The sequence below is a fragment of the Neoarius graeffei genome, chromosome 12, assembly GCF_027579695.1.
Source record: "Neoarius graeffei isolate fNeoGra1 chromosome 12, fNeoGra1.pri, whole genome shotgun sequence".
Lineage (NCBI taxonomy): Eukaryota > Metazoa > Chordata > Actinopteri > Siluriformes > Ariidae > Neoarius > Neoarius graeffei.
The window spans coordinates 44,310,601-44,334,779 of NC_083580.1; the positions used below are offsets into that span (position 1 = coordinate 44,310,601).

A 24,179-nucleotide genomic window follows, 5' to 3' on the forward strand; every position below is an offset into this window, starting at 1 on the left:
GCTGCCACTACAGAGACCTACTCCCTGCCTCGGATTGAGGAGCTGATGGCAACGCTGAGTGGCAGGACAGTGTTCTCAAAGATTGACCTTGCCTTAGCGTACCAGCAGGTCCCTCTGGATGATGAGTCGAAGAAGCTACTGACCATCAACTCACATCGAAGTTTATTCCTGTACAATACACTAGCCTTTGGGGTTAGCTCTGCCCCCTCCATATTCCAACAGATTATGGAAAACCTAATGAAAGATCTGGATGTAGTTGTTTATTTACAGTGCTCAGAGTAAATGAGTACACCCCCTTTGAAAAGTAAAATTTTAAACAATATCTCAATGAACACAAACAATTTCCAAAATGTTGACAAGACAAAGTTTAATATAACATCTGTTTAACTTATAACGTGAAAGTAAGGTTAATAATATAACTTAGATTACACATTTTTTCAGTTTTACTCAAATTAGGGTGGTGCAAAAATGAGTACACCCCACAACATAAACTACTACATCGAGTACTTTGTATGGCCTCCATGATTTTTAATGACAGCACCAAGTCTTCTAGGCATGGAATGAACAAGTTGGCGACATTTTGCAACATCAATCTTTTTCCATTCTTCAACAATGACCTCTTTTAGTGACTGGATGCTGGATGGAGAGTGATGGACATCTGTTACACATGTTGGTCTTAGTAGTACAAGGCACTGATTCTTGTGAGTTATGATTTAGTGTAGCAGAAGAGTATCTTCATTTAAAAAAGGGGGTGATGTGATGTATTAAACTTTTGAGTTTTGCATTTTGGTAACTTGGTTGTACCGTAGTCATCTCAGCCTAATTAGGGAATGCTGGGATATCTGTAGTCTGTTCCCGTTTGAGCTGAGTAAAGAGCAAAACATGCCGCCAGACTGACTGTCTACTGTGTGTTATTTAGTGAAATACACCACACTAGCCTGGCGACTTGTCCAGAGTGTACCCCGCCTTTCGCCCGTAATCAGCTGGGATAGGCTCCAGCTTGCCTGTGATCCTGTAGAACAGGATAAAGCAACTAGAGATGATGAGATGACACCACACTAGCCTTCCTATTTCTTTTGCAAGCTTTCTTTGTATTGTGATGTGGCTTGCTTTGCAGAGTTGAGCAGTTTATCAAAAACCTCAATCTCATGGCAGTCTGTGTCAGTGAACTTGTTAATCTTGCAAGACATCAGATTCACAAGTGTTTAGTAAGACAGCTGACTCCTGAATTCTGTTTTGATGTGATGCACTATGCTTAATGCCCTTTCTACATCACAGTTAGAATTTGGCAGCACCAAATTTGATAGGCCTATATGTAGGAAATGTTACAATAAAATATGTAGACTACTTATACTATTTATGTAAACAATTATTTAACTCATTTTTATATACTATTGCAACTTTAAGCAAGTCTTCAAGGAGTTTAGCCTTATCATGTAGCTTTGGCAGCTAGCCATCTAGTATAAATAATATGCACATGAACAAATGACATATGTTTAACTCACATCAACATGTCTTATAATCGTTGAACCCACCATGGGCAATGCTAAAGTAAGGGCGGCACGGTGGTGTAGTGGTTAGCACTGTTGCCTCACAGCAAGAAGGTCCTGGGTTTAAGCCCAGTGGCCAGTGAGGGCCTTTCTATGTGGAGTTTGCATGTTCTCCCTGTGTCTGCATGGGTTTCCTCCAGGTGCTCCAATTTCCAAAGCAGGTTAGGTTAATTGGTGGCTCTAAATTGACCGTGAGTGTGAATGGTTGTTTGTCTCTGTGTCAGCCCTGCAATAACCTGGTGACTTGTCCAGGGTGTGCCCCGCCTCTCACCCATAGTCAGCTGGGATAGGCTCCAGCTTGCCTGCGACCCTGTAGAACAGGATAAGCGGCTACAGATAATGGATATATATATATATATATATATATATATATATATATATATATATATATATGGACATGAGTGTTTTACTGGGAAATATACCACTCCTATTTTTCATACGTGCGAACTACATCCAGGACATGGAGCTCTAAAACCGTGACTCGCGAGGAAATTGATGAATTGTTTTGATAAATTTGGGTACTTTTTGTTTGTGAATGTGTTTATATAATAAAAAAGAACATCACACATTGGTTTAGAGATATGAAGTTGATCTTGTCATGTTGAAAAATTTGCATTTTTCATACAAAATACATCGCAGATCTGAGTGACATGTTTAAATAATATTAGCTGGCTTTGAGTGGTATATCAGATATATTCCATTCAGCAAGCATGATACTGAATGAGTCGAAGACAGCTTCAGTATCCTCTAGTGTCATCTAATGGGCTGCAAACTTTTTTTTTCAAGTTGAAGCAAATTTTTACTGTAGTAGGATACAACTGCTGGGTTGCATCCGACATCACATCCGTCTCATAAAGCTACAGTCACACTACAGTTCGCAATGCTTTGTGATGGGTTATTGATGAAAATGTGGCATTTTGGTGGTGATATACATGTGAGCTAAAAGTTGTGGTCACACAGCAGGTAAACACTTGACTGTCACACCTTTATGCGCTCGCTCATGGATCACGTTGTGCATGCTCTTGGGACCCAGTAGTTCTGGGAAACACCTGATCCTGATTTGAGTGCAATCAGCATGCGCAGATATGGACACTGTTTTCACAGAGGCTCTGCAAAGTATTATCATCACTGTCACGTTTGTTTCTAGCCATGTTTATAACACTGTTTAAATATTCTGCTTTATGATTCTGCTTTGCTTGCATTTGTGTTTTGTTTTTATAAATATCACGCCTGCTAATAAACACTCTGCCTGCACTTAGAGCTGTCTATCGGCATATATTTTGCAGTATTCTGATCCCCAGATCTTTAACCCAGCCACATATAAAAAGTTGTATGCCTCCATTCTCTTCCAGTAGGCATATCAGACACTCGCTGGCCATGTTGTGAAAACTGTACATGCAGACCATCATCTTAAGTTTCCGAATCTGTAATTGCTTAACTCTTGAATATTTGCTGTCATGAATAATATCATTAAAAAGCTTATAATTTCTGCTTTCCAAAGAAATTTATCTCATTAAGATCTGTTCAGTACTTTGGGAGTAATGGCAAGTTGAAATTGGTACAACAGAGTACGCTCGCTGTTTGCATGACGTTGGAAAACTGCTGGTGATTTTTTGAGTCACGGGAAAGTGGTCAGGCTCTCATCTGATGGTTTTCCAACTGGATTACTTGTGAATATTAGTCAGATAACCCCTATAGAGATGTTCTCTAGCTCTCACTCAGTGCGTTTACGCACATCCAAATTGAGCTACTGTCGGTAATCGAGCTAAGGGTCCCAGCAGGGGTGCCAGAGAAATCCAATCCTACATGGACACAAGGAAATCGAGCTATTGTGTGAGGTATATTGTGCACCCAAGCCACAGGTGGCGCTACACGCCCCATCGTGTTGGTACACTTCCGGTTGTCGTCATGAAGAAGAGCTATTCAAGAGTATAAACAAAGTTATGCAGTGTTGCCAGATACTGCTGACGTTTTCCAGCCCAAAACATGTTCAAATCCGCCAAAATGCACTTAAAACCGCCCAATCTGGCAACACTGGCAGTTCCGTGTTCACAAGTTCCGTGCTCAAGCTGTTAGGCTTGCTCTAACAGACTGTATGGCTACAAACTGTCCTGCGCAGACCACTGTTTTGTAAGACAACTTATTTTGCACAATTGTATATTTTTCTAAAGTCCATTTTTTGCTTACAAAAAAATATTTTTTTTGATTACAATTTAACTTATGTCTTAATAAACACACAAAAAAGTTCAATTGTTTTGTTTTTATTGACATTCTTCAGATGTTGGACATATATATATACACACACACAAATACAATGACTTGTTTATGTACATAATTCACAGCTATGCAATAGCTGTACAGATGTATTTGGTGATACAGTAAGTGAGCTAAATTTTAACAGTGCAAACAATGCCACAAAAAGAAAAGATTCATGCCATTGTCATGATTCGTTGTCATGCCGACCGAGGCTGTTGTGTTTCCCGCTTGTGGTCTCGTCACTCGTCACTTCCGGAAGGGGCAGTGCTGAAGTAAGTAGCTCGACTACGTAGCTCGATAGGGTATACATGCACTAAGTAGCTCGGCTAAAATCGCATAATCTAGGTCATTTAGCTCGATTACGAGAAATCAAGTTCGGTTCGATTTCAGCCTAGCTAAGGTGTTTCCATGGCATTTAGAACTTCGATTTCAGTCGAGCAACAGCAGAAATTCGATTTTCTCTATGTGCATGTAAACGCATTGACTGTTTCTGATGACATATTCAACAAAATTTTCCATCTGCTAGTTTTGACGTTATGATTCACGGGAGACTTTGAGGTGAGTTTTCATAGTTTTACCTACTTATTTTTTAAAATCAAACTGATTCATGTAAATAAGTAATTATTTTGAATATAATTAGTTGTTTCAATTAAAAATATTGAGATCTTAGTGGTCAGAATATTTTAAAAAACAAGTCGGAAATGCAAGTGTCAATTCTGGTTCAATTAATTGGAATTGTTTATTGGATGTGGATCACTTTTTTTTTTAGGTTAGCCTTGAAAGCTGTGCATATTAATTGAAATAAGAATCATTTATATTCTTTCATATAAAAAAAAAACCAGTCGGCCCTACTTTTGAGAAATACAAAGCCCTGCAGAGCATGAAGTGGGTATTAGAAATAATCTTTTATTACTTTTTTATTGAGTGCACCATTTTAACATTTTTTTCCTGATGAGCATAATTGATGCTAATTAAATACTTTGCATAATTTTTTTAAACTCATTTTTCAAATTTTGTATTCAGTATACAACCATCCATGTGCCTGCCAATTTCCATGTAAATATCTTGAAAAAAAAAAGAGTTATTAAGAAAAAACTTTTGATCTCATTTGTTAATTAGGCCCATTTTGGACCATGTTATCCTTTTACATAATATTATGTCAGCTTTCTAAAAATTAAGCTGTTTCTTCAATCTTTGAATTGGAATATCTCAAGAATGGATAAACATATTCTGTAAAAGTATGTTGTTCAGCATTCAATTCTGAATTCAATGAGAGCAGTTTCAAGCAATTTGGATTGAATTAAAATTTTCACCTAATATGCCTACTTCCAGGTTTTCATGTTTGTCCGTGTAGAACGATGTCTGCAACACCAGGTAGTTTGAGATGTCCGGGGATTCAATGGATGGATCATTTTCCAATGCATAGGAAAAATCCTTCTTTGTTAATGTGTTAAGGATCTATCCCATTGAGTGTTTTTATATCCACTTCTTTTGAGTGTACTTCTTGGCTTTAATAACTTGTTTGTTTGTTGTACACAAACATGGCAATAAGTTCTTGTGTTAATCGGTCAGATTCCACTTTTGGATCACTCATCCCTTTTGACTGAAAATGCCCTGCATGCATGGTTTGGCTTCTGACACATCCATACAGTTTTAAATACAATACCTACAATTAAAAAGTTTGTTTTTATTGAATTTATTTAATTCCTGGACTCTCATCTGTAACAGGGAGTGATGTTGCATTCCATTCATACACTTGACAATAGATTATTAGATTCTAATAGAATAGATGAGCCAAAATAATTGGGGATCTTTCTTAATGGGCCCCGACTCATTACAAGTATGAATTAGGTGGGCCTTAAAGTAGAAAAGGTTGAGAACCCCTGCTATAGGGTACTGTCACAACCATGTGCATTCACTGACTCTTGTGCATGCTCTGGACAGGGCACTGACAAATGATTCATGTGTGCGCGCCGCTAACGACTCATACCTGCACTGGATTAAGGCGCAATTAGCATGCATATATAAGGACGCCAAAGACAAACTCAGGTTGCAAAGTATTGAGTTGTTTAGACACATCACCAAGCCATGCATTGTTTTGATTTCCTGGTTTCCAAATTCCTAGTTCCTGTTCCTAGTCGTTTGAGTCTGCCTTTGTCTGTGACTACAATATTCTGTTTGTGCCTCACCTGACCTACTGCTTGTTTATTGTTTCTGATTTATGCCTGCCGATTTGGACTGTTTGCCTGATTGCACTTTTCTTAATAAATATCTTCTGAACAGACATTTGTCTCCACGCATCCCGGACAGATACGATGACCAGACATCCTGGTTTGTAACAGCAAGCGCAAATTACTGTGACTTTAGTCACAGTCTCTATCTAGTTATTTATTCAGCCCTCTGTTCTCTCTCTCTCTCTCTCTCTCTCTCTCTCTCTCTCTCTCTCTCTCTCTCTCTCTATCTATCTATCTATGTGTTTTATTCACAATGCTTCTTATTCTGTTCTATTCCATTCTATTCTGTCATATTCCACTTTTTTTCCTATAATGTATTCTGTTATATTGTCATAACTGTTTAGTCTATATAGAATATGCATAGTATTTTGTTGGATTCTATTCTGTATCTTCATAATGCTTTCTATTCTATTCTGTTATATTCCTTTCTTCTTCTTTCTTTGAATCAATTCTGTTGTATTGTCAGACTGTCTATGCTTTTCTACAAATTAAAAAGAATATGTGTAGAACTTTGTCATATTCTTTTCTACATCTTCAAAATCTTTCTATTCTATCATATTCCCTTCTGTTCTCTTATAATGTACTCTATTATATTGTCTTAATGTCTATCCTATTCTATATTATTATTTTTTGTCATGTTCTGTTCTGTGAACATGCATTCTATTCTCTATGTTCTATCTTAATGTATACTATTTTGTCATATTCTATTCCATTCTTTCCTAAGTTATCCTACTCTATCCTATTCTATTCTCTATTTCTATCCATAATGCATTATACTGTCATTCCTAGCCTTGGGTATGACTTTAAACTGCAACCGGTGATGAGTCTCAGTTCTGGGAGGACTTGAGTATTGGGGAAAGTGGAGTTACCCCTTAATCACCATTGCTCCCAGGTCCACTCTAACCCAGAGTGGTCGCACCTGCCTGGGTTCCAGCTATGAGTTAAATAGTGCATCATCAATAAGGCACTAGCAGCAGGGCGCTTTTCGGTGCATTGTGACAGATGAACCCAACAGGGTCAATGGCACGCCATCAAATGGCATGCAGAAGAGCCACTCAAATGACCAATGGATGGCATCACTCAGCAAGTCAGTTGTTACTGCAGGGCAATTTCCGTACCTATCAAGTCTGTGGCAATTTTTGTGCACCACTTGGCATCAGGTCTGGAGATCCAGAGGGACAACACAATGGGGGCATGACATAGTTTGTCTTACCTTACTGTGCAAGCCACGCCATTAGGAGAGGAGAATAAGAAAGCTCTGTGGCAATGGAGTAAATGCAACAGCAGCAGGTCTGAGAAGCTGGAAGATGCTAGCAGGAACTTTATACACAGGCATCTCGCATTTGATGGTCGCAGCCTAGCTGAAGCTCTGGGTAACAGCAGGCTGAGGCAGCATTGTGGGTGTCCAGCCAGCCCTATTTAGGGAGAGCACTGCCTGTCCTGGAAAAGGAAGCCCCTAGAAAAGGTGGGGTAAAGAAAGATTACCCAGTCCTTACCTGGCTGGCTCACTGTGGCCAGCGGGTCTCCATAATAGCGGTAGAAAGATGAAGAATATGAAATTGATAGTTGGGACTTGGAAGGTCCACACCATGCTGGAAAATGACAAGAGACCTGAGCATAGAACAGCTCTGATCGCGAAGGAACTAGATCGCTACAGCATCGACACTGCTGCACTCCAAGAGACAAGGCTTGAAGGCCAAGGACAAGTGCAAGAGAATGAATACACCTTCTTCTGGAGTGGGAATATGGACAGAAGAAAAAATGCAGGAGTTGCTTTTGCCATTTCAAATAAGATGGCTGGCAAACTGCTATCACTACCAGTGGGAATATCTGAGTGAATCATAAGTTTACGTGTACCCACAGTGAATGATCGTTACCTAAACCTGATCAATGTGTATGCACCTACCATGGCCTATCCTGATGAAGAAAAAGAAGCCTTCTATCATTAATTAGTTGATGTAGTAGACAGGGTACCTCAAGTAGAGAAGCTTCTCCTCCTGGGAGATTTCAATGCAAGAGTAGGAAGTGATCACACAACATACAAAGGTACTATTGGAAAATTTGGCAATGGAAATAGGAATGCAAATAGTGAACTCATGCTCAACTTTTATACTCAACGTGAACTATGCATCACAAATACCTACTTTTGTCAACCAGACAAAAATTACTTCACCTGGTGCCACCCGAGATCTAAGCACTTACATCTCCTTGATTATGTCATGACTTGCAGATCCAACATGCAAGAGATTCTGTCAACAAAGGTAATGCGAGGAGCTGAATGCTCAACAGACCACTATATGGTCCAATCAAAGCTGAGACTCGTATTTCCTAGATGCAAAAGAGCAGCTGCCCTGTGATGACCTGGCGACTTGTCCAAGGTGTACCCCACCTTTCGCCCGTAGTCAGCTGGGATAGGCTCCAGCTTGCCTGCAACCCTGTAGAACAGGATAAAGCGGCTAGAGATAATGAGATGAGAAAAGAGCAGCCTCCACAACAAATAAGAAACTAGACATAGACAAATTAAAGAATGATGAGACACAGCGCAAACTCAAAATAGCTATTATGACTGCTCTAAAGGGCGGCACAGTGGTGTAGTGGTTAGCGCTCTCGCCTCACAGCAAGAAGGTCCAGGTTAGAGCCCCATGGCCGATGAGGGCCTTTCTGTGTGGAGTTTGCATGTTCTCCCCGTGTCCACGCGGGTTTCCTCCAGGTGCTCCAGTTTCCCCCACAGTCCAAAAACATGCAGGTTAGGTTAACTGGTGACTCTAAATTGACCGTAGGTGTGAATGTGAGTGTGAATGGTTGTCTGTGTCTATGTGTCAGCCCTGTGATGACCTGGCGACTTGTCCAGGGTGTACCCCGCCTTTCGCCCATAGTCAGCTGGGATAGGCTCCAGCTTGCCTGCGACCCTGTAGAACAGGATAAAGCGGCTAGAGATAATGAGATAAGATGAGACTGCTCTAAAGGAAAACGCCCCTAATCAAGAAAACACAGAAAATACTGAGGACATGTGGCAGCAGCTGAAAGATATTGTGTACACAACTGTAAGTGATATACTTGGACAGCAGAAGAAAAATACACCAGACTGGTTTCAAGAACAGGCTGATTCTATCCAAGCTTTTTTAGAAGAAGAACACAAAATTTATAACCTACATCTAAAAGAGAACTCCGATAGAAGCATGAAAGCTTTCAAAGATATTAAAATGAAAGTGTAACAAGAAATCAGAGCTATGAAAGATAGATGGTGGTGCAAGAAAGCTGAAGAACTACAGGAACTGGCAGACAGGAAAGACTACCATGGATTATTTGCTGGATTGAAGACTCTCAGATGGCGAAGCGTCGTTGATGGCCTATGCTCCCCAGCGGGCAATGGGCTTAAGTAAGTAAGTAAGTGAAGACTCTCTATGGACCAAGAAGCAATGTAGTGGCACCAGTGAAAAGTGCTGATGGAAGTATAATCCATACAAATCTAGAAGACATAAAAAGAAGGTGGAAGGAGCATTTCTCCAACCTCCAAAACCAGCAAGGGTCAGCCAATCCAGAGGAGACCAACAAGAGAAGATCTGTGTGTACCCATCACATCAGAGGAGCTTGAGAAAGCACTCAAGGATATTAGATGTGGCAAAGCACCTGGCCAAGACGGCATCCCAGTTGATGTGTTGAAGCAAGGCAGACCCAGCCTAACAGCTGCACTCGTAAAACTGTACAATGCATGTTAGGAGAACATGCGTCTTCCCCAAGACTTCAGAGATACACTAATTGTGACCATCTATAAAAAAAAAAGGAGAAAGGAGCGAATGTGGAAACCATAGTGGCATACCTCTGCTTTCCATTGCAGGCAAGATTCCGACCAAGATAGTTCTAAACCGAATTAAAAATATCTCTGAAGATGTACTTCCAGAAAGTCAATGCAGTTTCAGGGCTGGCAGATCTACCTCAGATATGATCTTTACCCTGAGACAACTCCAAGAGAAAGCCATCGATCAATGTCAACTTCTGTACATGTTTTTTGTAGACTTCTCAAAGGTCTTTGACACCGTTGACTGAGAGACGCTTTGGAAGACACTAGAAGTGTATGGATGCCTGGAAAGACTGATATGGCTCATTAAGCTCTTCCATGAGAACATATCTGGGAAGGTTTCGATTGGAGGAGAAATTAGTGAAGCTTTTCTTGTCAATCATGGTGTCAAACAGGAATGTATTCTTGTACCAACATTATTTATATTTTACCTTATAGCAGTCCAAGAGACTATGGGCACTAACCTAGATAAAGGAGTCTACATCAGGACTCGATCAGAAGGCAAACTCTTCAATCTTGCCATACTCAAGTCCTTAACCAAAACTCTGCAAATTTGTATGTGAGAACTGCTGTACGCAGACAACTCTGCATTTGTAGCAACAGGTTTGGATGACATGCAAGAAATTGTTGATCACTTTGCCACAGCTACAACCCTCTTTGCATTGAAAATCAATATCATGAAAACAGAACTCTTGTACCAACCCTCACTTGAGCCACAAGCAATGTCAAACAACATTGTTTTGGTCAATGGAATGCCTCTTAGGAGTTCTGAGAGTTTCATCTACTTAGGCAGTGCAGGTACCAACACAAACTCATCAGACTTGGAAGTAGACCACTGGATTCAAGCTGCCACCAAAGCCTTCAGTGCATTACAAAAGCAACTATGGTCTCACCATGACATCAAGAGAACCACCAAATTGAAAGTATACAATGCCACAGTCTTACCATCTCTGTTTTACACTACTGAATGCATGACACTCTACCGTAAACATTTCAAGAAACTGATCAGGCCACAACTCCGACACCTGCATCAAATCCTCAAAATAAGATGGCAGGACAAGGTCCCCAATGTAGAAGTCCTCAGGCGAGCCAAAACAGTAAGTGTGGAAGCCCTTATCACAGTCTTCCAAACTTCCTTGGGCTGCACACATCCGGCACATGCCTGACAAGCAACTACCCAAAGCCGTTTTCTATGGAGAACTGAGCCAAGGAAAGAGGAGACAAGGAGGACAAAAACTGAGGTACAAAGACGTCTTGAAGAGGAACATGAAGAATACAAGACAAGGAACATGAAGAATACAAGACAAGCATCAAAGGGCATATACAAGAGTTCACAAAACCAGACATTTCATAGCAACTCAACCAGGCCATTCATGCCACTGCTGCGGACAACTCTGTTGCTCTAATGCAGGCCTCGCAGCCCATCTGCATTTCTGCACATCCTAATGAAGCAGTCATCATCGCTTGCAATGGACAGCCAACGATGTGTGTTTGTATGCGCGTGCATGCATGTTCACCACTTCAGATGGGTTAAATGCAGAGGAGGAATTTTGCTGTGCTTGAGCTTACATTAGACAAAAATAAAATAAAAAAGGCTTGTTCTTAATTTACCCAGAAATGTATTTAATCCACTTGAAAAGTGTTCAGCAAACCAGCTACCAGATTTGGGACACTGCAACATCCTGAACTACTTAATATTTGGGACTTCTAAATACACTGGAGATGCTAAAGGATTACAAAAGTACAGATGCCTACCAATACTTCAAGGCAGGTTTTGTGCCAGAATGTTATGAGAAATTCCCGATAAAGAAATATACCTTATTATGGCAAAGGTAAGCTCAAATGTGGACTTTATAACAGTAATAAACAAGCCAGAGCCTAGAGCTCACATATTTTATGGTGTTTAGCCTCATCTACATTACCAGTACATAACAAACATGCTGCTAGTTGAGCCAAGCATTAGGCCTAATAAAATATATTGCGCCCAAACCTGCCATGATGTCACATAAAAGCGACCATGATGCTGTGACCTTTTTTTTCTGTTCACTTTTGCTTTGTTTGTTAAACATAATCTAACAGATTTGCCAAGGCAATCTGGGAAAATTAAAGTAGGAGCCCTGTGTCCCAGGATGCATTAAAATCCTGAACATGCATTTTTTGGCACTTTTGTGTGTAAAAATGCACAATTTCTGCATTAACACGATCCCTGGTAGGGCTAAATTGTAAGTGTTGCAGTGACGGTTTAGTGGATAGCATAACTTAAGCGTAGTGAGGCTGCTATGCTATGATGCTTTAGGGGAAACCCTGATGATTTTATGTAATATACACACCCTAACTGTACCCAAGTCCCACAATTAATTTTTTATGCCATTCTTAGTTCTTGTACATGCATATTTTAAGCATTTACACGCTATATTTATGTCTTTTGAAACACATTTTTAACCCTTTATACAAGCAAAACAGAGCACAGCAGCTCAGTGAGAGTCATACCTACCAGGGGTGTGTCTAGTGTACTGAGGTCACATGTTCTATCTTAGCATCCCCTTTCCTTTGTGACCTCATTGAGAAGAAAGAAGCAGTCATATAGTTCATAAATATTCAATATTAGTACAGGAGTTCATCTGCAAAGCTACAAAGACAACTATTATCATGTAGAGTTGACAATGATCTCAGCTCCACTCATTATATAACCTTCTTGATTTCTTGCACAAGTTTTTATCAAAGACAATATATTCAAGTCAGTCTGTTCAAATTCATCTGATGCTTAAAATGAGATTACTAGTCTCCCAGTAGATTTCTACTAACAATTTCCTGCTGAACTGCATACTCAGCTCCTGCTCCAGCACTACAACAAGCAGCAAAAAATTGTATTACGGATGTGGACAAATTTGTTGCTACCCTTACAGTTCACTGAAACAGTGCTTTATGTCTCTAGAAAAGCAATAAAATTAAAAGTAATTTTCTCATGCATGCTTGCACACCTATGGTATGTCATAGAATCAAGCAAAAAAAAGAAGTGTGAAGAGAAATGATTTATGGTTTATCTTACAAAAATATTTTAAAATAGCCTGGACAGATTTGTTGGTACCTCTAGAAAAGATTATAAATAATTGTATTGTTGTTGTGATATTTCAAACTGTTTAACCTTAATTAGTATCACAGATATCTTCAAGCTTGTACTGTAATCAGTCATTCAGTCTATTTAAATGGAGAAAAGTCATCACTCTGTCATTTGGTATCATCATGTGCACCACATTGAACATAGGCCAGAGAAAGCAAAGGAGAGAGTTGTTTGAGGAGATCAGAAATAAAATTGTAGACCCTGTAGAACAGGATAAAGCGGCTAGAGATAATGAGATTAGATGAGATGAGATGTTGAAGGCAAAGGCTATAAGACCATCTCCAAGCAGTTTGATGTTCCTCTGACTACATTTGCAAATATTATTAAGAAGTTTAAGTTCCATGGGACTGTAGCCAACTTTCCTGGACATGGCCACGAGAGGAAAATCCATCACAGATTGAACAGAAGGATAGTGCCAATGGTAGACAAACAGCCACGGACAACTTCCAAAGAGATAAAAGTTGAACTCCAAGGTCAAGGTACAACCCCAATTCCAAAAAAGTTGGGACAAAGTACAAATCGTAAATAAAAACGGAATGCAATGATGTGGAAGTTTCAAAATTCCATATTTTATTCAGAATAGAACATAGATGACATATCAAATGTTTAAACTGAGAAAATGTATCATTTAAAGAGAAAAATTAGGTGATTTTAAATTTCATGACAACAACACATCTCAAAAAAGTTGGGACAAGGCCATGTTTACCACTGTGAGACATCCCCTTTTCTCTTTACAGCAGTCTGTAAACGTCTGGGGACTGAGGAGACAAGTTGCTCAAGTTTAAAGGAACAGTCCACCGTACTTCCATAATGAAATATGCTCTTATCTGAATTGAGACGAGCTGCTCCGTACCTCTCCGAGCTTTGTGCGACCTCCCAGTCAGTCAGACGCAGTCAGACGCGCTGTCACTCCTGTTAGCAATGTAGCTAGGCTCAGCATGGCCAATGGTATTTTTTGGGGCTGTAGTTAGATGCGACCAAACTCTTCCACGTTTTTCCTGTTTACATAGGTTTATATGACCAGTGACATGAAACAAGTTCAGTTACACAAATTGAAACGTGGCGATTTTCTATGCTATGGAAAGTCCGCACTATAATGACAGGCGTACTAACACCTTCTGCGCGCTTCAGCAGCGCATTGATACGGAGCTCAGATATCAATGCGCTGCCGAAGCGCGCAGAAGGTGTTAGTACGCCTGTCATTATAGTGCAGACTTTCCATAGCATAGAAAATCGCCACGTTTCAATTTGTGTAACTGAACTTGTTTCATGTCACTGGTCATATAAACCTATGTAAACAGGAAAAATGTGGAAGAGTTTAGTCGCATCTAACTACAGCCCCAAAAAATACCATTGGCCATGCTGAGCCTAGCTACATTGCTAACAGGAGTGACAGCGCATCTGACTGCGTCTGACTGACTGGGAGGTCGCGCAAAGCTCGGAGAGGTACGGAGCAGCTCGTCTCAATTCAGATAAGAGCATATTTCATTACGGAAGTACGGTGGACTGTTCCTTTAAGGATAGGAATGTTAACCCATTCTTGTCTAATGTAGGATTCTAGTTGCTCAACTGTCTTAGGTCTTTTTTGTCATATCTTCCATTTTATGATGCGCCAAATGTTTTCTATGGGTGAAAGATCTGGACTGCAGGCTGGCCAGTTCAGTACCCGGACCCTTCTTCTACGCAGCCATGATGCTGTAATTGATGCAGTATGTGGTTTGGCATTGTTGTGTTGGAAAATGCAAGGTCTTCCCTGAAAGAGACGTCGCCTGGATGGGAGCATATGTTGCTCTAGAACCTGGATATACCTTTCAGCATTGATGGTGTCTTTCCAGATGTGTAAGCTGCCCATGCCACATGCACTAATACAACCCCATACCGTCAGAGATGCAGGCTTCTGAACTGAGCGCTGATAACAACTTGGGTCATCCTTCTCCTCTTTAGTCCGAATGACACGGCGTCCCTGATTTCCATAAAGAACTTCAAATTTTGATTCGTCTGACCACAGAACAGTTTTCCACTTTGCCACAGTCCATTTTAAATGAGCCTTGGCCCAGAGAAGATGTCTGCGCTTCTGGATCATGTTTAGATGCGGCTTCTTCTTTGAACTATAGCGTTTTAGCTGGCAACGGCGGATGGCACGATGAATCGTGTTCACAGATAATGTTCTCTGGAAATATTCCTGAGCCCATTTTGTGATTTCCAATACAGTGCCGTCTAAGGGCCCGAAGATCACGGGCACCCAGTATGGTTTTCCGTCCTTGACCCTTACACACAGAGATTCTTCCAGATTCTCTGACTCTTTTGATGATATTATGCAATGTAGATGATGATATGTTCAAACTCTTTGCAATTTTACATTGTCGAACTCCTTTCTGATATTGCTCCACTATTTGTCGGCGCAGAATTAGGGGGATTGGTGATCCTCTTCCCATCTTTATTTCTGAGAGCCACTGCCACTCCAAGATGCTCTTTTTATACCCAGTCATGTTAATGACCTATTGCCAATTGAACTAATGAGTTGTAATTTGGTCCTCCAGCTGTTCCTTTTTTGTACCTTTAACTTTTCCAGCCTCTTATCGCCCCTGTCCCAACTTTTTTGAGATGTGTTGCTGTCATGAAATTTCAAATGAGCCAATATTTGGCATGAAATTTCAAAATGTCTCACTTTCAACATTTGATATGTTGTCTATGTTCTATTGTGAATACAATATCAGTTTCTGAGATTTGTAAATTATTGCATTCCGTTTTTATTTACAATTTGTACTTTGTCCCAACTTTTTTGGAATCGGGGTTGTACATCAATGTCTGTTTGCACCATCTGTCACTTTTTGAGTGACAGTGGAATCAATAGAAGAAAACCCAGGAGGACTCCACTGTTGAAAGAAAAACTAAAAAAAGAAAAAAAAATCCAGACTGGAATTTACTAAAATGCATATTAACAAGCCACAAGGCTTCTGGGAGCATGTCCTTTGGACAGATGAGACAAAGCTCAAGCTTATTGGCAAGTCACATCAGCTCTATGTATGTCCACAGAAGAAAAAAATGAAGCTTTCAAAGAAAATAACACCATACTGACTGTGAAACATGAAGGAGGCTTGGTTATGATTTGGGGCTGCTTTGATGTGTCTGGCACAGGGTGCCTTGAATCTGCGCAGGGTACAACAAAATCTCAAGACTATCAAGGCATTCTGGAGCAAAATATACTACTCAGTGTCAGAAAGCTCTGTCTCAGGCACAGGTCATAGGTCCTCCAACAGGATAAAGACCCAAAACACACAGCTAAAAGCACCCAAGAATGGTGAATAACAAAACATTGGACTATTCTGAAGTAATCTTCTATGAGCCCTGATCTGAATCCTATCAAGCATCTCTGGAAAGAGCTGAAACATGCAGTGTGGAGAAGGCACCCTTAAAACCTGAGACAGCTGGAGCGGTTTGCTCAGTAAGAGTGGGCCAAACTACCTGTTGGCAGATGAAGAAGTCTCACTGAGGGCTACAGAGATCGTTTGTTAGCAGTGATTGTTGCTCAAGGTTGTGCAACAAACTATTAAGTTAAGGGTACCATCATTTTGTCCATGCCATTTTCATTTGTTTTGTTATGTAAAATATTCAGTTGAATAAAAAAATCAAAAACAAAGTCTGATTTGTGTTCAACATGGAATAAACAATGACGGATGCCATTAACTTTTGTTAGTTTCAAGTTATTTCAGAGATAGTTGTGGGTTCTTTTTGTTTGTGGAAGGGAACCAACAAATTTGTCCACATCTGTATGTCCGTTGATATCTAAGTAGGCTACATGAGCCAGAATTTATGTGAATTCACACAATAAATGTCGCGGGAAACATACCGTATTTGTTTTTAATTATGCAAATCATTGGATTTTACTGAGCGGAAAAATTGGATCTAACATTAGCCAACTAACATAGTTAGCTATTAACATTAGGCTACATTAGGCAAATCCACCTGACAGCAAATTATGATGGTGATCTCAAACTTTATATGGATTAACTACAACATAGTTAAATAACACAGTACTTAAGGTAACCAGGGTCACAAAATTTTTACCTCTTGTGTCCTAATAAGTATTTGAAAAACTTTGAGAGATCAGGGAATGTAGTTGGGGTAAGTGTGCATGTATGTATGTGCATTTGGTGAGAATCAAAATGAGACAGTTGAACAGTAGCTTTGCAGAGGCAAGGAGGATGGTGAGGGAGGGGCCAGGGGATTGCCAATGATTGGATTCTACCACACAAATGGTCAAACTCATCAGAAGTATGTGATAATAATGTTAACCTATGCCATGGCTCCACCAAGGAATGTAACCTATTGCCAGCATGACAGGTTCAAGGCTATAGAAAAAATATCCAGGGCTTCAGCCTAATAACCTGGTCCTAGGCATGCCCCTGGCTCCTACTAATAATAAAGGGGATGTGTGAGAACAGGGACATGATTTATTTCAGCTGCAGTGTTTTTGTTTTCACACAGAACTCATGCAGGCGCTGAGTAACTTTAGTGGAGAAAAAATGGCACATGCAGCTTGTCTTGTTTAACATGCTCAAAAATAAAGACAGTTTGTAAGTTTGCAGTGTGTGTGTGCACATGAGCGCATGTGCCTGCAGGACGAAGCACTGTGCGCCACCATTTGCATGAGATTCATTAGACCCGCCCTGGCTGTTAGCGACCCATATTGAAACTGGGTCTTTTCTAGCCCAAGTCTGACCCAGCTCAAGAGGTGGGTCACAAAGCCAAGTCAGACAATGTGGGTTAACCCTTTTAAACACAAATCACCCAGGATATCTGACCAATGTGGTTTGGTCACTGTGTATGAAAGGGGTATAAAGCAGCTTCTATGTCCTCACTTTGATCAATGCTTTTTTCACAGGAAGGATGTGTGCATCAATGACAATGACTTTGAGTCTGAAGGAGAGAGTCAGAGCGTGCTGCCTCCAGGAGTTTCTGGCTGTGCTAAACCCAAACCTCCTGCTCACAGCTACCTGAGAGTTAGGGCTCTCACTCTCACGCACACACACACACACACACACACTGATTCACACACACACACACACACACACACACACACACACACACACTCACTCACTCTCACTGATTCACTCACACACACACACACACACTGTAAGTAGTTATAGTTCACAGTTATTATATACTTTCAGAGAAAAATGCTTCCTCAGTGGTTCTTTGAATGGTTATGGGTCAGGTCATAGCTTTCTAAATTTGTATTTGCAGTCTATGTAAGTTAAGCCTCACTCACAACCCGCCGTAAGTGTTTTGGACACGCATGGGTCGCAGGGTTTGATAGCTCGCAGCCGTGCCACAGGGTCGCAGTGAACCCGGGGGAAAGTTTGGGGGAGGAGTACAGGCAAAGTACTTGTCAAGTACAGGTTGCACACCTGACTTCCTCGAGGCGTAGGAAAAATTGCGCCGTTAGCCCGTGGAAAGCGTATGTCTGACGCACGTGATCAGTGAGGGTGGAGTTTGTGAGACTCGCATTTTACCAGTTTCCTGCGCTATGAGTTCGGGCCGCACTTGTGAAGTGTGTGTGATACATCTGATTAGCACGTGACAATCACTCATAACTTGTGCGTGATGCAAGCCAGGAGTGGGTATAAAACCAGCGTGTCTGCAGCATTCTGCATCTGTCTTTCGGCTGAAGAACATTGGATATTTTATGGGAAAAATTGAAACATTTTCAGTTTAAAGTTTAGAAAATGAAGAAGAAGAAGAAGAAGAAATGAGCAGCAGTGAAGTAACCCAGCCTGAAACAGCAGAGGAGGAGGAGGAGGAAGAATTTGATGATGATGGTAGCAGCACCGGTGAGCCCTGCATGGACAGGGAGAAGTATGCCTTCAAGCCGGCAGAAGGCACAGCACCCCACCAGAGGTATTTTCACAGGTAAATACACATGCTTTAAACATTCATTTCAGTATCTATATGCTTATGTAATTAATATTATATATGCTGATTTTCATGTATGTTTCAGCTAACGACGCCCAGAAGTAAGGACAGTGCAATCCCATCATCGCTGTCAGGCCATTGTGCCATGCTCAGAGATGAGGACAAGAACATCCCGACACCCCGTTCTACCACTCAGCAGGAGTAGGAGCAGGACAGCAGCTTGGAGTCAAAGTGTGTTTCAGTGCCCAAACTGTTGGGCTATTTAGTTGGGATTTTTTTTACAGTGTAATAAAATGTGTTATTCCCTTATACTCATGTTTTATTATTTGATGTTTGCATGGTAAATTAAACATATACTCAAATAAAAACAGCAAATGAGGTGGTCTTCTTCCTTTCTACAATGCTACACGCTACACGATCGGTTCCTTGGTTCCTCCCCAATATATATACCCAGAGTCTTGCCCCTCGTGTTGCGTGCAGGTCGCGTGCACTGCATGCACACCACACATAGGGGTAGAAAGTGAGATGCACTTCTGTCTTGCGCGCCACACAAATAGCAAGTGTGGAATATTTGTGTCGTATTTCTGAGGCATGACACTCATACAATGACCGTGCGTCACTCATGAGTCTTACTGTCATCGCAAAAAGCCCCTACTAGCTGCGCTGCTGACTTGGTTCAGGCGTACAAAAGGAATATGGGTCCCGTATGTAGTGTATATGTTCTTGATTTGTCTCAAGACCCATAGAATTTGCATGTGCAGGACCAAAAGTCTCCACAGCCAGTCTGCGACCTTCTATGGCGCTGAACACACGCAAGTGTCGCGCAAGTCTCAAGCACGGTTTTGCCAATTTTTTTTTACCGTAGACTGCCCGTAGCAGCCCATACGGCGGGTTGTGAGTGAGGCTTAAGGTTAAGTTGCTAGCAAGCAAATTACTAAGCGTCACAAAATAATTAGAGCACAAAGACCTTTTTATATAAACTGTAACATGCATTTATCAATTCTCAGTTCACTGTTTCAAAATGCTTCACACAGTTTCAAGAGCGACCTATGTGGACCACCAAATATTTCAGTCATTTAACTAATTTAATCTTCATTAACCAAATCTGATCTTTTTAAAGTCCTCATTCACAATTTCAGATATTTTAAATTTTGTTGAAATACTAAATACCTCTTTTGGGTGAACAATTATTTAAAAATGATGCTATTTGATCGATATAAGCCAATGTTCTATTGATTTGCTCACCTTCTTGCACAGTTGTAGGGCTGTGTGCCCACGGCCCCATTTAGCTCCATAGAGTGGAACCTAGTGGTCAAAAATGGGAACTGCAAGGCATGTTGGGGAATCATGCTGCCTCATGAGTGTGCTGTGCTCCAAATCCAATTTATGTGCATGTCCAACTGGAATCTGATCATATTTTGCAAGTCTGAACAGCCAAAAGTCACATGAGATCCGATTTTTACAAATCTGTTTCAAACTACATTCTGATGTGGTTTGAAATATGATTCAAATCACATTTTTGCAAATCTGTTCCACATTGCCATGCAGCAAATAAGAAAACCATTTCATTACCCTTCATTTCAATTTGTTTATGTCCACTACTTCTACTTTCAGGTGCAATGTCATTACTACTTCCAGGAGCAATGTCATTATTATAGCAACCAGTGTGAATAAGACTGAAAATGAGGATTGCCACACATGGATTGGATCAGATCACTTGCAATATATAATGTGGACAGTTAATCAGGAAGCTCGGATTCAGATCGGATGTGCAACAAATCCGATCATATGTAGCAAGTCTTAACAGCCAAAAATCACAAGATCTGATTTTTACAAATCCACATGTGAATGTGGTATGAGATATGATTCAAATCACATTTTTGCAAATTTGTTGAGGTCTGACTGCTCTGATGATTTCAGGCTTGTTTTTTATGAATTTTGATGCGGCAGCACGGTGGTGTAGTGGTGAATGGTTGTTTGTCTCTATGTGTCAACCCTGCGATGACCTGGAGACTTGTCCAGGGTGTACCCTGCCTCTCGCTCATAGCCAGCTGGGACAGGCTCCAGCTTGCCTCCGACCCTGCACAGGATAAGTGGTTATGGATAATGGATGAATGGATGGAATTTTGATGCTATGTAAAATTCATGTTTATATCACACATACAGGAAACACAAAAATATAAATAAGTAAATAAATAAAACAAAGCAGGGTGGCACGGTGGTGTAGTGGTTAGCACTGTCGCCTCACAGCAAGAAGGTCCTGGGTTCGAGCCCAGCAGCCGACGCGGGCCTTTCTGTGTGGAGTTTACATGCTCTCCCCATGTCTGCATGGGTTTCCTCTAGGTGCTCCGGTTTCCCCTACAGTCCAAAGGCATGCAGGTTAGGCTAATTGGCAGCTCTAAATTGACCGTAGGTGTGAATGGTTCTCTTTGTCTATGTCTCAGCCCTGTGATGACCTGGCGACTTGTCCAGGGTGTACCCTGCCTCTCGCCCATAGTCAGCTGGGATAGGCTCCAGCTTGCCTGTGACCCTGTAGGACAGGATAAGCGGCTGCAAATAATGGATGGATGGATAAAACAAAGCCCCATACAGGAAATGGAAAGAAAAAAAGCCTGACAGTCTGAACATAACCCAAATGACAGTGTTGCCAAAGTTGCGATATGTATGCAAAATTGGACTAGTTTAAAAAATCTTGTATTATATGTATTATATATTGTTTACATTATTTTTTAGCAAATAGTCAGAATTATAATCATTAGCAATGAAAATAAATTTTCACAAACAAAGGAAAAGTGGAAGTGCAGACAATGCATATATGACATCACTGTTGAACTTTGGTTTTTGCTCTTAACTCTTTGATGAAATACATCAATGCTGATGTTAAGATTGACAAAATTAACATTTTTCTAAAAAATCTGCATTTTATGGGTTGAAAATTATTTTAGAAATATATAATTTAGTTTCAGCTCAAAAAACACATTTAAGTGTGCAGTACCTCTTTAAACAGAACTATAAAAATCTGCATTTTCTGGGTTGAAAATGGTTTAAAATGCCATCAACTGGTTAAAATCATCCTGAACCTTGCAAGGCTGGCACTGATGTAGAGCTGACCATTTGGTGCTTCTCTACGGTACATCATGAAATTTTTTATTTAAACAAACAAACAAAAAAGAATGTAAATGCCTTCTATTAGAGGTGGGCGGCCCGCCTCCTCCAGCCCCTGCCCTTGAGTGGGAGTCTGTGAAACCACTCTCATTTTCAAATATATGCTGATCAAAACTAATCATACAAATTCTACCTCAGACATCCACAGAAATATGGCAGAAAATAAACGTCTCTATGTACTTAAAATAAAGTATGCTGCATAATTTCTGATCCATTCCTGAAAATTATACTGTAACACATCCTATTACATAAGAGGTACAGTGTTCTTTTGTAATGGAATATTGGTTTATGTAAAATGATTGTCAAAACTGGCTTGTAATGTTACATGATACCAATGTTTTTCAGATCATTGTGTTATGAATGCAAAAGTGTTCTTGTTAAGACAGAACCTTTGTGAGTGCTCTGACAGAAGTTGATTTTAAGGCTTAGATGCATTTTGGATGTGAGGTTAACTGTTATGCTCAGATGTTGGTAAACAGAACTCTGAAGAGTTTTGAAAAAGTGAACTTAATATTGAGACATGTGTGTCACCAAATGAAAAAAAAACTGTTTTATTTTAAATCTATCAAGATTTTGAGGGGGTGTTGCTCTCTTGCACATTTCCATGTTTAGAGATACAAATGTGTTGCCTTGAGGCCTCTAATAGGTCATTTATACTTATGTCTCTAATGTTCTAATTTTTATTCACTTAATATATTTCACTGTCTCTTCTTTCCAAACACCTTTTCCATCACTGTTTTCTTCTCCTATTTTAGATCAATAAGCAAGTGTATGATTATGGAGATCATGAGGAGTTTGTGTGTTTTTCTGGTTTCGAGCTGGATGGTTACCAGCTCATTCGCTGTAAGCAGGATGGAACGTGGGAGGAGGCAAAGGGCAGCTGCATCAGTAGGTCCCTGAAAATCAGCTAATCTTAAAAGCATATGATCAGCTGTGACATGTTTGATGTCCAACATTTGCTGATTTTGTTTTGCACTAAGACTATGAAGCCATGGTAGCTAATGAATTATATAAGTAAATAAAGTGCTTGGGGTATTTTTTTTAATAGGAAAGTAATCAGTCACTCTTGATTATTTTCCTATAACAGCATGCCTTTAAATATTTTATTCTTTACATAATTTGCTGTTAGAAGAATCGATGGAAGTGTGAAGTTAGGATCCAAGAGCCGAACAGACAGTAATCCAATAAATATGATTTAATTCAGGGAAGAAAGGGCATGGCAAAGAGGTAAACAAACAGGACATAAAATAGCAAAAATAGTCTGGACAAAATGAGACAAACAACTTGACAAAAACATGACAGGCAAAGACAAAAATGCTAGTGCAAAAAACCATGAACAAGAAAAGACCCTTAGTGCAAGAAACCATGAACCAGAAGAATGCTAGTGCAAAAAACATGAACAAGAAAGTCACTACAGAGCAAAACCATGAGAAGCAACCGAGACGTTCTGGCAAAGTCTGACTCTGAGAACAGCTTATTTATACACAGCAGTGAAAACCAGGAAGTGAATATGGGTGAGAAAGGATTTCTGTCCCCGATCCGGATCGGCACTGGTGTGAGAGATCCGTAATCTCCGGAGTGGATGTCCGGGGTGGAGCAAAGAACTAGGAGACCAGAGGTTTAAGCTGTGACACATGAAACGTGGGGTGGATGCATTGCATGGTGAGTGGTAGTGCCAGTCTGAGAGAACATGGGTTGATTACCTTTTTGATGAGGAAGGGTCCTAGGTACCTGGGAGCCAGCTTGTGGGAGACGGTTCTGAGTGGCAGATGGCGTGTGGAGAGCATGACTCGTTGCCCCACCCAGTAAGTGGGCACCTTAGAGCAGCATTTGTCAGCCTGCCTCTTGGATGTTAGGGCGGAGTGAATGAGTTTTCTCCGGCCCAGTGCCCACATCCTCCTGCAGTGGCATATGAAGATCTGGGCAGAGGGTATGGTGACCTCCTCCTCTTAGTTGGGGAAGAGTAGTGGTTGGTAACCTTGGGAGCACTGGAAGGGTGAGAGACCTGTGGCAGATGAAGGAAGAGTGTTATGAGTGTACTTGATCCAGGGTAGGTACTTAGTCCAAGAACTGGCATCCCTGGATGCCATGCACCTGAGTGCAACCTCCAAAGCCTGGTTTGCCCCTTCTGCATTTCC

At 40.6% G+C, this 24,179-nt stretch overlaps 1 protein-coding gene across 1 annotated transcript in view; it reads left to right on the plus strand.

Moving 5' to 3' along the window:
• c6 (complement component 6) overlaps positions 1-24,179 on the plus strand; it is a 194,797-nt gene that overhangs the window by 152,510 nt on the left and 18,108 nt on the right. Inside the window, exons 17-18 of the mRNA XM_060934862.1 lie at positions 17,846-17,963; positions 22,797-22,929. Of these exons, the coding sequence (XP_060790845.1) occupies positions 17,846-17,963; positions 22,797-22,929 (251 nt within the window). The remainder of the gene's footprint in view (positions 1-17,845; positions 17,964-22,796; positions 22,930-24,179) is intronic.